This window comes from Condylura cristata, unplaced genomic scaffold (assembly GCF_000260355.1).
Source record: "Condylura cristata isolate star-nosed mole 26May11 unplaced genomic scaffold, ConCri1.0 scaffold00013, whole genome shotgun sequence".
In the NCBI taxonomy this organism is placed as follows: domain Eukaryota; kingdom Metazoa; phylum Chordata; class Mammalia; order Eulipotyphla; family Talpidae; genus Condylura; species Condylura cristata.
The window spans coordinates 35493866-35508202 of record NW_004567114.1 but is presented as its reverse complement, the minus strand read 5'-3'; the positions used below and the strand labels follow the sequence as shown (position 1 = coordinate 35508202).

Below are 14337 nucleotides of genomic sequence, written 5' to 3'. Positions count from 1 at the left end.
CCAAGATCTTTAAAGTTTCTCTCATTAAATGATGACTCTCTTCATTCTTCTCTTTCCATACCCTCTTCTACAACACACTCAGCCCTTTTATCCAATAAACAAGTTAGCTATTCCCCAAAAGTGGGGAAGCATTTTGTTCACTATTAGAGAATAAAGCAGCATGGCATTTAAGAGTAAAATTTACAGAAATACATTTATAACCCCCCTTGATCATTATGTAGTATTCTATATGCTGGTTTTCTTTGATCTTCTGTTCAAGACTTAACTGCCTCATCCCAAACATCACAAAATTGCTTACAAAAACACGCACGCCATAACTTACCTGCCTTATAAGAAGCAGCACAAACTCATCTATACAAGCTTTCTGACTTTAAAATCTGCTTTACCATAATTCTTACTGTTTCAAAAAGGCAAAAAAAAAAATTACAATTATTGGCATTTTAAGTGCCAATAAATTTTTTAACTGATAAGAAAAATAATGATGCCATGCCATCAATACTTAAGATTCATGAATCTTGTGAAATGACAAGAGGGTGATGGTATTACCCAGTTACGATTTTCCTGGGTAGATCCAAGGATGGTATTTAAAAAAAAAAAAAAAAACCACAATGTGATACTCTACTAACTTTTTAAAAAATTGACAGTAATGTCTTTATTATGGATTAAGCAACTTTAAGAAATAGCTATTTGTAATCTTTAAAACAATGCACTGAAAATAAGTCTTAATTTCAGAGTTTTATTATATTGCACTAAAGGAACAGCAGGATGGTTATACAATGTTCTCTCTCACTCAGTTTTGAAAATCTAAAGGGCTTGCAAATTCTTAATACCTTTACCACCAGATCAGAATAATAGCCAATATCTTAATAAGTAATGTCTTACAAATTAAAACACATTTAAAATAGCTTTAAATGCATTCTTCACAAGTAATTCAGCATATATTTTTTATATCATGTTCACTTATGCTTAAGAATTAAAGTATTTTACTCTGATGGAAATATGGGAAATCTCTCATTCATGCAATATACAGGGATAATACTCAAGTCAAAGGGGAACAAAGTCCCACTCTTATTTTTGTAAATGTATCCATATATAATCATCTACATGATAGAAGAGGAAACCCATGAGTTTCCCACAGGTCAGATATATATTTTCAGTTCATCAGAAGCACCTGATATCTACAGCTAATTTATAATCAGATGGCATTTCAAAAAAACAAAATAAAGCCCTACAAGTTCCTATAAACAAAAGCTTCCAATGAGCTAAGGACTGTCAATAATTAATGCAATCATTCAAGGGATTATGGCTGTTCCTTTAAGGAGTGCAAGTTCAAACTGTCAACATCAGAGGTAATCATTTTATATTAATTTATACGTAATTCCATTTAAATTCTTTATCTGAGTATAACATATGAAAACAGTCTTTCCACAAGCAAAAAATGTGGAAACATTTAAAAAATAAGGAGTCATTTTTTAAAGTAACTGATCAGATTCCATAGGCTACTCTTGGAAACAGGGTCTTGCTGGATAGAATCCCTTCATTTGGTGGCGTTTTGCATGCACTTAACTGGACCAATTCTTCAGTGTGTTGTTCTAAGAGCTCACCAAAACATAGATCATGCTGAAAAGAAGAAAAAGACTGTTAATTCCAACATTCCCAATTATAAAAATTAAGAACACCAAAAAGCTAAGTCTTCTTTAGTTTGTGCTATTACACCATCATACAGAAGGCTGGTGGCAAGTTCAAAGTAGGAGCTCTGGTTCCGCCAACGGCAGGGCTCGGCTCCGTGCATGTGCTGTAGCTGCCCCATTTCCCTTCCAATTTTAGCAAGCGGAAGGGCACAGCTGAAAGCTTTATGGGGGAGTCAGCGCTCAGCAGCAAACCAGCTGCTGCCCTGCTGTGTCTAATAATAGGGGGGAGCATCTTGAGGGCCACGTCATGCCAGACTTTTTTATCTACATGACCTCACTGTATACGCCAAGCAGTCCTCAGAGGTAGGTACCATTATTATCACCACTTTAAGCATGAGTATGTTCGATTAGGGAACTTTCTCTTTAGAGAATGGTTCTAAGCAATAGCAGCAGGGCTAAAGAGGAAAAGGGTACAAATGAGCAAAATGAAAAAGCCAAGATCACAACCACCTGATTTAGGTTGCTTGGGAAACTCTACAGAAGGATGCAAGGAAAGCAAGTTGGAAAGTATCTACCTCTGAATGGAAACAGAAAGCGAGGAGACGGCTGACTAGGGAGACGGCTTGGAAACATGACAGGCCTGTGTCGCTATGCCTGGTGCGCACAAGTGCACATCTCCAGTCTTTTGTATAGTCAAGTCATATCATGTATTTCTTTTCTTTTAACAAATGTTTAAAGTAACTACTATATACCAATACTTCTTCAGACATGTTACTGAATCTTAAAAGACGAAAATTAGCAGGAAATTAGAATGACACTTGGAATTTCAGGTTTCAGAACTAATCACTGTCTGTTTCCTAGATGAGCAACACCTGTAGATACACTAATGCATACGCAGTTTCACAAGTATAACTTCTAAAAGCATAAAAACATCTTCACCCATTTCTAAATTCGAAATCTATAATATAAAGAAAAGCATATAATGTAATTCTTAGCAAACTTTTTAATGAAAAGTGAATGGAAACTTTTAACAATTTCATCTTGCACAAATTTTCTTCATATTTTAAAAATCTGGTGGAAAACCTCTCCAGTTGAATATGAATCAATAGACAGGAGAAAGTATACGTATATACTTGAAAAGAAATTTTAATTGCACACCTGAGTATCCTTTTCCAATTTTAATAAACAGTCACTATACTCCATCTACAGTTTACTTTGGAATAGTGGTTTACAGACAGAATCAACTCTTCCCCAGGGGCATCTAGCAACATCCAGAAACATTTTTGGTCATTAAACCTGGGAGAGGGGCTACAACTGGAACTTAGTGCTACACATCCCACAATGCACAGTACAGCTCCCCCCAACAAAGAACTAGGGGCACAAAATGTCAACAGTGCTGAGGCTGAGTCTGACCTGGCGGACCAATGATATGAGTCCACCGTGGCTTATGCAAAGGCAAAGAAGTCAGTAATTGCACCATCCTGTAACACTGAACAGTTTCATTCATCCCACTCTGATTAAGCCAGTCAGAGAATTAAGGGGAGAGCATACAGTTTATGAATAATAAAAAAGTAAACACAGCTAAGACAGACACTGAGCCAAGCAAAACATTTTTGCAAACTCACCCAGCCATATCCTCCCAATGCCATCTCTTTGCCATGGAGAATAAGGATTGTCCTTCTCTGCCTGGATGTGCCTAGTAACTTCAGATGCAGCAGCTCTGACCAAATTTTCTACCTCTGACCACATGCCAATGAGTTGCTCACCAAGCACTCACGTACTCATATTCAACAAGTAGGAATACACACTCTGCCATCACCAGTTATACACTCAAGACTCTTCATCGTTCTTCAAGTGGATTTGAAGCTAAGACCACAATGTCTGCAAACATTTTGGGCAGCAAAATAAAATCATATTTTCAATTTATTTTTAAAACTTACCCATATAGGTAGTAAAAAAATGCTAGAAGATAAAAAGCTAATTTGCACCATCCTTCCTTCTGACAATATGCTAGAATATCTGCATTCATGATGGTCGTAGGGTCATAGAGGCCTGGTCCGCTCATCACTGGTCTACTCATATACCTGTAATAAACACAGTCCATTAGCCATCCAGGAAAAGGAACAGAACTTCAGGACAGGAAGGAGGGTTTTGCTACTTGCTAGGAGAGATGCTCTACTTAGGGAGCAATTTTAGTTCTAGGTGGAATAACTTCCTTTTGCCATCTTAATGGTAAAGCTAGAGCCCCTAGGGAGCAGAACAGGACAAAGAACTTACACCTGGCCTCCTCTACACTATGAGAAACCCAGGAAAAACCAGAATCACTGTGAAAAGAAAGATTTTTTTCCTTTAACTTTTGACAGAATTTTAGACTTAAAGGTACAAGAACACTTCTCTTTACACTTGTTTCACCCTTCGCTTTCTCTAAATAAGTGTACTTGTTCCCCCCACCCCAGAACCATTTTAGAATCAGTTACAGACATAAGCCACTTTATTCCTAAGTACTTCACTATATATACTATATATACTTCACTAAAATTGAGGGCAATGAGGCAGAAAGTAAGGAGAGACAGGGAAGAGACACAAGCAACACTGAGGCTGTCCTTGCTCTCAACTCAATACAGAGAAGCTCTTAAAATCAGCCTTCACGTTCAAAAGACAGAACAAAAAAAAAAAAAAAAAATTTGAGGGCAATGAGATTTTGATATATGCATTAAAAACAAAACACTCTACACAGAACAGATATAACTTTTAGAAGTTATGAAATATGAACACCTTTTATAAACAAATTTAAAGTTATAAAGTAAATATGGAAAAACAAGTTAGACATACACTATTTTTTTAAAGTTAATTATCAACTTTATTTCACTATTTACAAGAAGCTGCAGTTCAGATAATTTGATGACTTGTGACAAATACATGTAAATAGGAAACCACCAGCACAAGATAGGAAGAATTCTGTCATTTCTAAAAAAGCTTCATTGTTCCCACAGGTAGTTCACTTCTCCTTCTCTTGGCTCCAGAAAACCACCAATAGCTTTTTCTTCCTCATTACTAATTTCCATATTTAAGGTTCTTATGTAAATGGAATAATACAATACAGACTCTGTAGCATCTAATTTCTTTCACTCAGCATATTAATTGTGAGATCATCTATATTAATCTGTCCCTTTTTAATACTGAATTATTTTTCTATTACTTTTTATTCATTCATTGTACATTTTGGTTTCATTCCAACTTTTGGACTGTGACTAAGGTGCTATGATATCTTTGCATTAAGTCTTCATAAAGCCTTAGGACTGGAATAGCTACACTGTCTACAGGGATAAGAGATGGGAAGTTTTTTTTTCAACAGTTTATTTTTCCATCATTTTGTGCATTTTTCCATCTCAGTTGTAATCCCCGGGGCTTCCCATCACCAAATCACCCATGTGCCATCACCAAAGTCCAGTGCACATCCCTCCCCCCCTCTGTTTTTGATCCCATTCCCCATTCCACCCCCATAAAATGTCTCTGGAATATAACTGTTCATTATTATTATTATTTTCTCGCCTCATCCATTATACTCCTGCCATGAGTGAAACCATTCAGTATTTTTCCTTTTCTTTCTGGCTTATTTCACTAAGCATGATCTTTTCCAGCTCCATACATGTTGCTGCAAAAGGCATGTGTTTCTTTTTTTGTTGTTGTTGCTGAGTAATATTCCATTATGTATATGTACCACATCTTTTTAATCCAGTCATCCACTTTTGGGCATTTGAGTTATTTCCATGTCTTTCCAATTGTGAATAAAGCAGCAGTAAGCATGGGGGTGCAGGTATCTTTTTGAGTCAGTGTTTTTGTGTCTTTTGGGTAGATACCTAGGAGTGGGATTGCTGGGTCATAGGGAAGCCCCATGTTTAGCAGTTTGAGGAACCTCCAAACAGTTTTCCATAGTGGTTATACTGTCTGCATTCCCGCCAGCAGTGCCGGAGAGCTCCTTTTTCGGGATGGGAAGTATTTTTATCATTCTAAGAAATGACCATTCTAACTGGCCAGTAGAGCTGCCTTTACATCCTTGTCAGCACTTGGAAATGTCAGTCCTTTTAATTTCAGCTATTCTAATGTGTACATTTCGATGCAAAGTTCAAAGACAGGCAAAATGAATCTAACAGAGGTCAGTGCTCATTAAGAATTGTGGAGGAAACAGACTGGGATAGGCACAGGGAGTCTTTGGGTGTAAGCAGCTGAAACTGCTGGTTATCATGATCAAGCTGGTGGGTCCCCTTATACTTATGAACACACTCGATGAGCTGTGTTTCATCCTTGCCACATATTACTGTAAGGCATTCCACTTCTTAAAAACACAACTTTTTATTGAATTAAGTAGCTCCATTAAAGACATTACAAGTTTCTTGTTCACTGACATGATTTTTAAAATAAATGCCAACTAATATTCAGTTTTAACGTTAACTAGCAATAAGATAACTGTATCACCTGCAGCAAAATCAACTTTAATTAGAAAAAGTGTTAAAAGTATATCTAAATATTACCTCCAAATATGATAGGCCAATAGCGGCATATTGAGACCCAGTGTGAGCCACTCTGCTGCACAAAGAAACATGACACAGAAGAAAGCATGGATGAGGTACTCGGGAAGTACAAGCTGGAAGAAAAACACGAACCAGTTATCAAGATGCCTTGGCATTATGTCAAATGCTAATTTGGAAAGTAGGTGGCAACCAAGTTTTCATGACAATCACTGTATTCTTAGAATCAAAGATAAAAGAAACTACTGAGTTTTATTTCCAAGTTTATTAACTTTTCATCAAAAGCTGGACAAGCAAACTGACCAGAAGCTGTGGGTTGCACTTAAGATATAACTTAAAATTTAAAACTCAGATTCTTAAAAAAGTAATAGGTTAAATTATAGAAAGTTACCACCCAGAAGGTTCACCAAGTTACTTGCTAACCACTCAGAATACTTTTTTCCCACCGTTCCACACTGATAAAAATACAAAAAACGAGGTATCCAATCACATGCAACATGATATAAAAAACCCACAAAAATAAAACTCCCCTTTATAAGTTTGCCCGTTATTGTCTTTAACAGAAACCAGGAATGCTACAAATACAATAATTAGCAAACCACGTCACATTACCACAAAAGTAACTTTTCACTGAGAAGCCAACAGCCAATAGTCTGAGCACAGTTGGGACGGGCGAGAACACTAATATGCACAGATGCAAACGATGTGTGCTTTCTGCAATGTAGGAGGGAAAGACTAAGTCCTAAATCACAGAACTGGAAGATCCATTTTTACATGGCTTCCTGCTCCTTAAGCCTGATTTCCAATGAGATGCTACAGACACAGCAGGCCAATAGAAACTCAGACCTCAAAAACAGTCAATATTTTGATAGTATTTCATGAGGAAAAAAATAATTTAAGGAAAAGGCTTTTTATAAAATGACCAAGATCCACAGCTTTATTTTAAATTATCCTTTCATCCTACAGAGTTCAGTCTAATGATTTTGTTAAATAAAAATACAAGATTTTTTTGTTATAATTTTTAACCAAAGAACTTCCTACAAAATCACAGCTGCAAAATCTGTTTCTCGGATGTCTATGTCATTCCAAATTTAAACTATATGGACTTATCATCATAAAATCTTCCTTGATAGGAAGCTATAGCTGTAAAAATTACATTATATATACTCAAGTCCATTTTCTAATGTTCCCAAAGTAGTATTTCCAATTTAAAGATATAGAGTAATATTTTTAATGAATACTATTTTAAATGAAATATTATTTAAATCTGTATTATATACCACTAGCCAGATATTTTACTTAAGCTTAAGCAACATAGTAAATAGCAAAATATACATCTGTATATGTGTATAAACTTGTATATAACAAGAACCTTTAGGCCAAAATTTATTTAAGACCAAACTGAAACATCTTACAGTTTCTACATAAGAAAATGTCTACTATAGAAAAGCTTTGAAACTCAATGACCAACAACCAGTAAAGAACGCATTTCATTAAAAATTCCATAAAAGGTCCCTCCCTGGTGGCGAAGGGGGTTAAAGTACAGCATTAAGAAGCTAAAGCCACTTCAGCATGAGTTCAATTCCCGCCCACCCCGGAGGGGACCCACATGGTGTGGCAGACCTCTCCTGGCCCACCCGCTGCTCTCCTCAGCAGTGTACTTCATCGATCTGCCTGTTCTGCTTCCCACTCTGTCTCTGGTGAAGCCTCTCACTGCCCCTGCACCTCTGGCCTGTACCCCAGTTCTGTATGCATAAATAAATAAATCTTTAACAAAAAAAAAAACAAAAAAACAAGTTCTATTAAAGTTGCCATTGATAATATTCATTTAAATTACATGATTTCCTTTAAAATATAGTAAACCCATTTCAGTTCCCTAAAAACCAACTGATATCTAACTAGAAATTATCACCCAAGCTTTAATATTACACTTATATAGATTGAGGTATGGGGAAAGTGATGTGAATGTATAAATAAGCCTAGTATGATCTAAATGTATAAGCCTAATGCTCTTAAACAAGATTTAGTAAGAATGAAATAAAGATAATCAGCAACTCTGCCAGCTCTAATATGAAATGTCACACACCCTCCCCTCGCCTCAAAAAAAAAAAGGAATGTATTAGCCACCTCAAAAATCAGCCCTCATTCTTTAAAAAAGAAATTTTTCCATAAGTGGCACAAAAAATTATTTCATTTAGGAACCAATATTTATACAAAAACTAATATCCAAAAAAAAAAAAAATACCTCATGCAAGTATGGCTGAAATAATAATATTTAAACATGCACATAATATTCTCCAGTTAAGGTTCACATTTAAGAAAATAATATTTGTCTTCCCCCATACTTTGGCAGAACTGTCAAAACAAATTTTAAATAGGGAAAACTGTCAGATGCACAGCTATTAAGCCAATTATCGGCACCCTATCTATAATGCAACTTTTGCTGGTATAAAAACTTCTGTCCAACATATTGTAGCATTAGGATGTCCTAGGCACATGTCTTTTCTAAGTGACAATTTCTTCCCATCAAGAAAAACCAGAAATCACAAATTAAAGGATAAACAGAAATTAGTTACTCTTAAATCTGTAGTAAATTAGGAAAATACAAGAACTTGATCTTAAAAATGCTGGCTGAGTTCAAACTCTGGTCTATCTTAGCTATGTGTATAAAGTGCTTTAACCTCACTAATCCTCAGTCTGTTCTCCTACCCATGAGAACAATACATCTACCTCTGAGGAGTGTCAAGAGGATTGAATGAAAAGACCCAGGTAAAGAGGTTTAACACCAATCCTGGCACCCAGGAAATTCCTCATCTGATTTCAACTAGTGTTATCCTCATCCATCAAACTACATGGGAAGCCAAATGAGATAGAAATGCTATTAATAAGAACTGCCAAAAGGAGACATTTCTGTGGTTTCTGGTAATAATTAGTTTCAACAATAGATTAAAATGTTTTACAGCGAACACTATCTTCCAATAACAAGGCAAAATCAGCTCATTATTTGTTTCATAAGAGCAGAGAAACAGCTGATAAGTTAACACTTTCGTACTGTATCAGTTCTTTAAAAACAAACTAGAAATCTATTCCACCACTCACATTTATCTGGAAACAATGATAAACAGCAAACTAATTTTACAGACCATTTTCCACATAAAATCCCTGCAGCACACTAATGTATTATCACTTTATACAATTATTTTAAAGATGAATGATTATATCCTATTTGTTGAAGATATACCCACTGCCTTTTTTGTTTGTTTTTACAGCCTTTCAGTTTCTAGTCAACCAGGAAAAGCAACCTAGAGGCTAAAAAAGAATCTTCCTAAATGAGTAAACAAAGTGAGGTTAAACATGTATTTTTAAAAAACCTAAATACAATGGAGCTACATTATAACTAAATCCATCACAGCTCAAAATTCCCAATAAGACAGCTCTGTTTTAGAAATATAAAGTGAATAGCTATTAGAAATAACTGTAGATAACTTGTACACAAATTGCTACCTACAAAATTGTGGCAGCATAGTACAAATATTGTAGCATTACTGCAATATTTCAGTCTAAGAGGAGAGCTAGCAACATAAAAGACCCTGAATACACATCAGCTAGAAGAGCAAATGAATTCCAAAACAGGCATAACCAAAGATAAAATCTGATATGAACTAAAAACCACTTCATACTAGCTCACAGTTAAGTCACAACACTGTAATAATCTCATCATCTATTAAAGTCATTTTATGTTAACCAACTTTCAAACACTGAACCAAATAATTTAATATAGACGTGCCTATGGCTATGACATCTTTTAGAAATGCATAAGCATTTAACAGCTTTCCCTACTTGACTGGGCCAGCAAGCAAACATTTGCATAAAATATGAAATTTCACAAAATCATAAACCTCAACAGGCATATGAACAAGCACACTGAACAGAACATTACAAAACAAATGCCCTAACCCTCCCCATAAAATGAATGTAGCATTAAAACATTAAACTAAAAAGCAGTACACACCTTTAACGCAATTTTGACTCTTTTAATCTTTTTGACCTTTTCAACTGTCTTTGGCCGACAATGTAAAAAGCAGATTGAAAGAATGTTAGTATGACAGCTGACAAGATCACCAGCAGATTAATAATAGTCAGAATAGTCAAGCATGACAGGAAAAAGAGCATTTTTTAAAAATCCTGCCTACTTCGAAAAGTATAAATATATCATGCTACTGAGAATACTGGCCATTTTCAAATGATATCAAGTTAAAAGCAAAAAAAATCTGAAAAATCCTATATTATAACTTACAGGATTCAGGGTATTACACTGGTCTATAGGATTCTTGTAATCGGTCTTCAGTTCATCAAATGCTATAATCTAAAATAAAATTAGAACAATTAGGACTTCTCACTTGAAAAAAGAGCATAAACAAGTCAGCCCCATCATCAAACAATAACTGAATAAAGTTAACAAAAGCAAAACTGTACCAACAGTTCATGCACCAATCTACAGTGGCCTGAGATGTACTAGAATCAGATGCATTATTACTAAAATGACCTGATACCACGGTGACAACTACCTTAATTTCCAATTTCTCAAGCCCCGTGGTTCCATTTATTTTTCTCTACCCTTTCCCCCACCCACAATTATTTACCCCAACCGCTTCTGATCCTGAAATACTCTCTTCCTTGCTGTAGGCTTCCCCATGTCCCTTGTATAGTAAAAACACCTGTGCACCTGCCCCATCTCCGCATGGCAGAGGGCTTTACCATGCTGCCAATATGGCGCTTCTCACCCTGGCGCAGCAGATTTATGTAAGGTCTGTGGCCCCACTAGACAGAGTGCCCCTCAGGGTGAGTGTCTGTAACCACCTGTGCACTGCTCAGTCATGATGTTCAGTGACACTAGAGAAGAACTCTCCAGCTTGTTTGCAAGTACACGCACCAAACAGATATATTTCAAAGTACTGCTTGGATTTGGAAACAGCAAGAAATGGTCTTGGAACAGAGGAACATTAAGGACCTCCACATACAGTAGAGCAGTTTCTGCTAACGACAAAAGGCCAGGAGAGGGCCCACCCTAACTCATGCTCCTGCTGTCAAGCAGAGTACTCTGGCCTGGGACCCTTCCACCCTTGGAAGCCAGGTTCTACACCCCAGGGACTATGTCCAGTTAGAAGGGAAGATTTTTCTAATTCTTCTACTTTCAAAGACATCTTGCTCTGAATCACCCAAAGGTGCCACACAGGCAAAAGCCTGTTCAGGGCCACCATAAAAGTGGTCAATCTGACCTCCTTTTGGGTCCTAAGCAGATTTCAAGTGTGTCGTTTCACTTGGCCACCATGCTAAAGACTGAGCAAGGTAAGCCCAGGTAAAGCCAGCTTCTGGTGGTACGAAGTGACAGTTACAAATGTGATAAAGGAGGAAAGACCTCATCCCCTTGAAGTGCAAGGCAAGAATGTTTTTGCCCACACTCTACAGAAATGTGGCTTTAACATTTAAATTCACTAAACACAATTTCAAAGTCTAAATGTACTAAAAATCAAAACAAGGGGACCCACCACTTCATGGTATGAACACAGAGGTGTCAAAGTAAGAAGCACAAGGAAACAAGTCTGTGGAGGAGCTATTTAAATTGCTACCACTGGTCAACCATGGGACAAGAAATCTAATCCATGCTTCCTCTGGTGAATTAAAAAATATAAAGAATACTATCTATATGTGAGACAGTGTTGCTCAATATTACTAGTAATCAGTGTAGTTACATATTTCTAGCTTTTACTATGCTGTTTGTTTTTTTTTTTTTACGTTAAAGGAAAAATCTTCCTAAAAGGATTTCCTTTAATTTCTAGTATTTTACAAAACTCACCAATCCACCCCCTCCCAAAAAAAGCAAAGCTTCAACTAAAACAGAAATAGAAGGAAAATAATTAAACATTCAAAATATAAACTCATGAGTGCAAGGATTTTTTTTTTGCTGTATTCATTGTTTTATATAAAATAGTGCCAGACATGACATCATTTGTGATATATTTCCAATGCACCCTAGTAATAAAGTTCATGACAAGGATCACAAATGCAACAATTACCTGCCTATGAAAAGACCCAGTTTAACAGCAGAGTACAAAATGCATGCTTTGAATCTAACATTTTCTTCAGGTGATTTCAAGGACTCAATGTCACTAATTGGGTTTCTGAACAATAAACTAGTTTTTTCAAAATTCTTCTGAAAAGATTCCTAAAGTGATAGTTTTTAAACCTTTTTCATTTACATGTTCAAATTTTCCACAAAAATGTAAAAACAACAAAACATTAATTTCTAAAGATATCAAACAACATGATTTCAGGACACCTTCAAATTTGATGCAAGATTTTAAGGAATAAGTTGTACATTTTTAGCATTTAAACAAATCTACACTGCCAACTCTGTTCTCCACAGACCATCAATCAAGTGAATTAGGAATAAGTTGGCAGATGTAACCATCAACATAGAAAGCAACCTCCATAACAAGGAGCAATGTCAGCAGGATTTCTGGAGTTTATGTATGATATCTCCAAATGAGTCTTCTGACATACTTAAACCTAAGAAAATAAAATGAAAGCTACATAGTTAATGGACAAATGAAACTATTTATTTAGAAATGTTTGTGAAAGGGTACAGCAATTCTCTGCACGCTTATGAAATCCCTAAGCATAAAAACATTCTACTGTAACTATGGATTTTTTAAAATTCTACAATAGAATTTATCATCTACTTCACTTGGACACTTCCATTTCAAAGCTGAAACTACCTTTTTACATATTTCAGGTTTTCCTAAAGCCAAAACCAACGTGGTTCAAGTTGCAAAATGTGAATAAGACAATCCTAAACTTTCTTCTAAGAATGCTCTTGAACCCAGAAAACAAAGAGCAACACCCCAATAGGAGTACTTAAATACACATCTAAAGATGGAAGGGAACCACCCACCTCAGTTCCATCCCAGGCCTATTAAGGGGCACTGTGGGGTTAGTTAGCATCCCAAAATACAGTATTTATTATTCTACCAAGCCAGAGCCCATCAAATACTCCTTAAATTCCTGGTTCCTGACAAGGATGTTCAGGGAGAAGTGAACTTCTGACACAGATTAACACCTACATAAACATTCCTTACCACACATTCTGTTGGATTCTAAATAATTATAAATGCAGTCTTTAACAAAAGGGAATGGACTTGTGTTGTAACTCTACTTTTGAGACTTACATTTTTTTTTTTTGCACAAGCCATTGCTGCTATTCAAATCTCTCGGTCCCCTTCCCCTATATTCCATGATAAATCCTTGTTATGAGCATGAATGAAACCTGAATGGAAAATGTACATCAGAGTAACCATGACCAATCATCCCCTTAAGCCCAATATTCCAAAATATACTAAAATATGGGCGGGGAGAAGCACACATGAGATGCATTTTTAATGAATGATTATTTCCAGAAGGCTCTCGATGCTGTTCATGCTGCTCTAGAGAAACAGGAACCCCTAACAATCTCTTCTACGACTAAGGCATAGGTAACATGCAGCATGATAGGAGTAAAGGGGGAAAAGCTGCCTTGGAGAATCTTAAAATTTCTGAGCATGTTCAAAGTCAAATTAGACATCCATCTATTAAATCAAGCTACCCAACTAACAGAGGTGGTCACTTGAGAAAGTGGCGAAGATTTAAGGGGAAAGTTCGGAGATGCCGTCAACAAAGTAATCAATCTACATCAAAGTTCACCACGAAACAAGAATCAAAAAAAAAAAGGAGAGGTGGAGTGGGTAGTCCGTTCGAAGAGCACCCAACAAGCAGAGCTGAAATTCCTCTAAAGTAGATGATAAGTATCTCGTTTTGGCTAGACGCCTGCAGACGCCAAAAAGAAAGGCAATTTGTATTAAATAATAATTCGGAAAACTTCCTTCCCGCGAAGTCCGTAGCATGCCCCTCGACGCTGACACCCTCCTGGGGGAAGTGGGGAGGGACCCTTGGGCGGACAGGGGGTCCCCGTGGGGTCCCCGCCGCGCTGTCCCGCAGGGCGCGCCTGGACCGCGGCCGCCCCACCCAGCGGGGGAGGAGTGGCGTTGCGAGCGGCCTGCGCAGGGACCCGGCGGGTGCATCCAACCGGCCGGCGCTTGCCTCGGTTCCTCAGAGACTGCAGGCAACGCCCCACGGACGGA

General features: G+C 36.9%; 1 protein-coding gene across 1 annotated transcript in view; it reads right to left on the bottom strand.

Moving 5' to 3' along the window:
• Positions 1-722: 722 nt before the first annotated feature.
• CNIH1 (cornichon family AMPA receptor auxiliary protein 1) overlaps positions 723-14337 on the bottom strand; it is a 14926-nt gene continuing 1311 nt past the window's right edge. The window contains 5 exon segments of the mRNA XM_012724404.1: positions 723-1620; positions 3572-3715; positions 6164-6276; positions 10173-10220; positions 10458-10555. Coding sequence (XP_012579858.1) covers positions 1593-1620; positions 3572-3715; positions 6164-6276; positions 10173-10220; positions 10458-10555 — 431 coding nt within the window. The 3' untranslated portion in view covers positions 723-1592.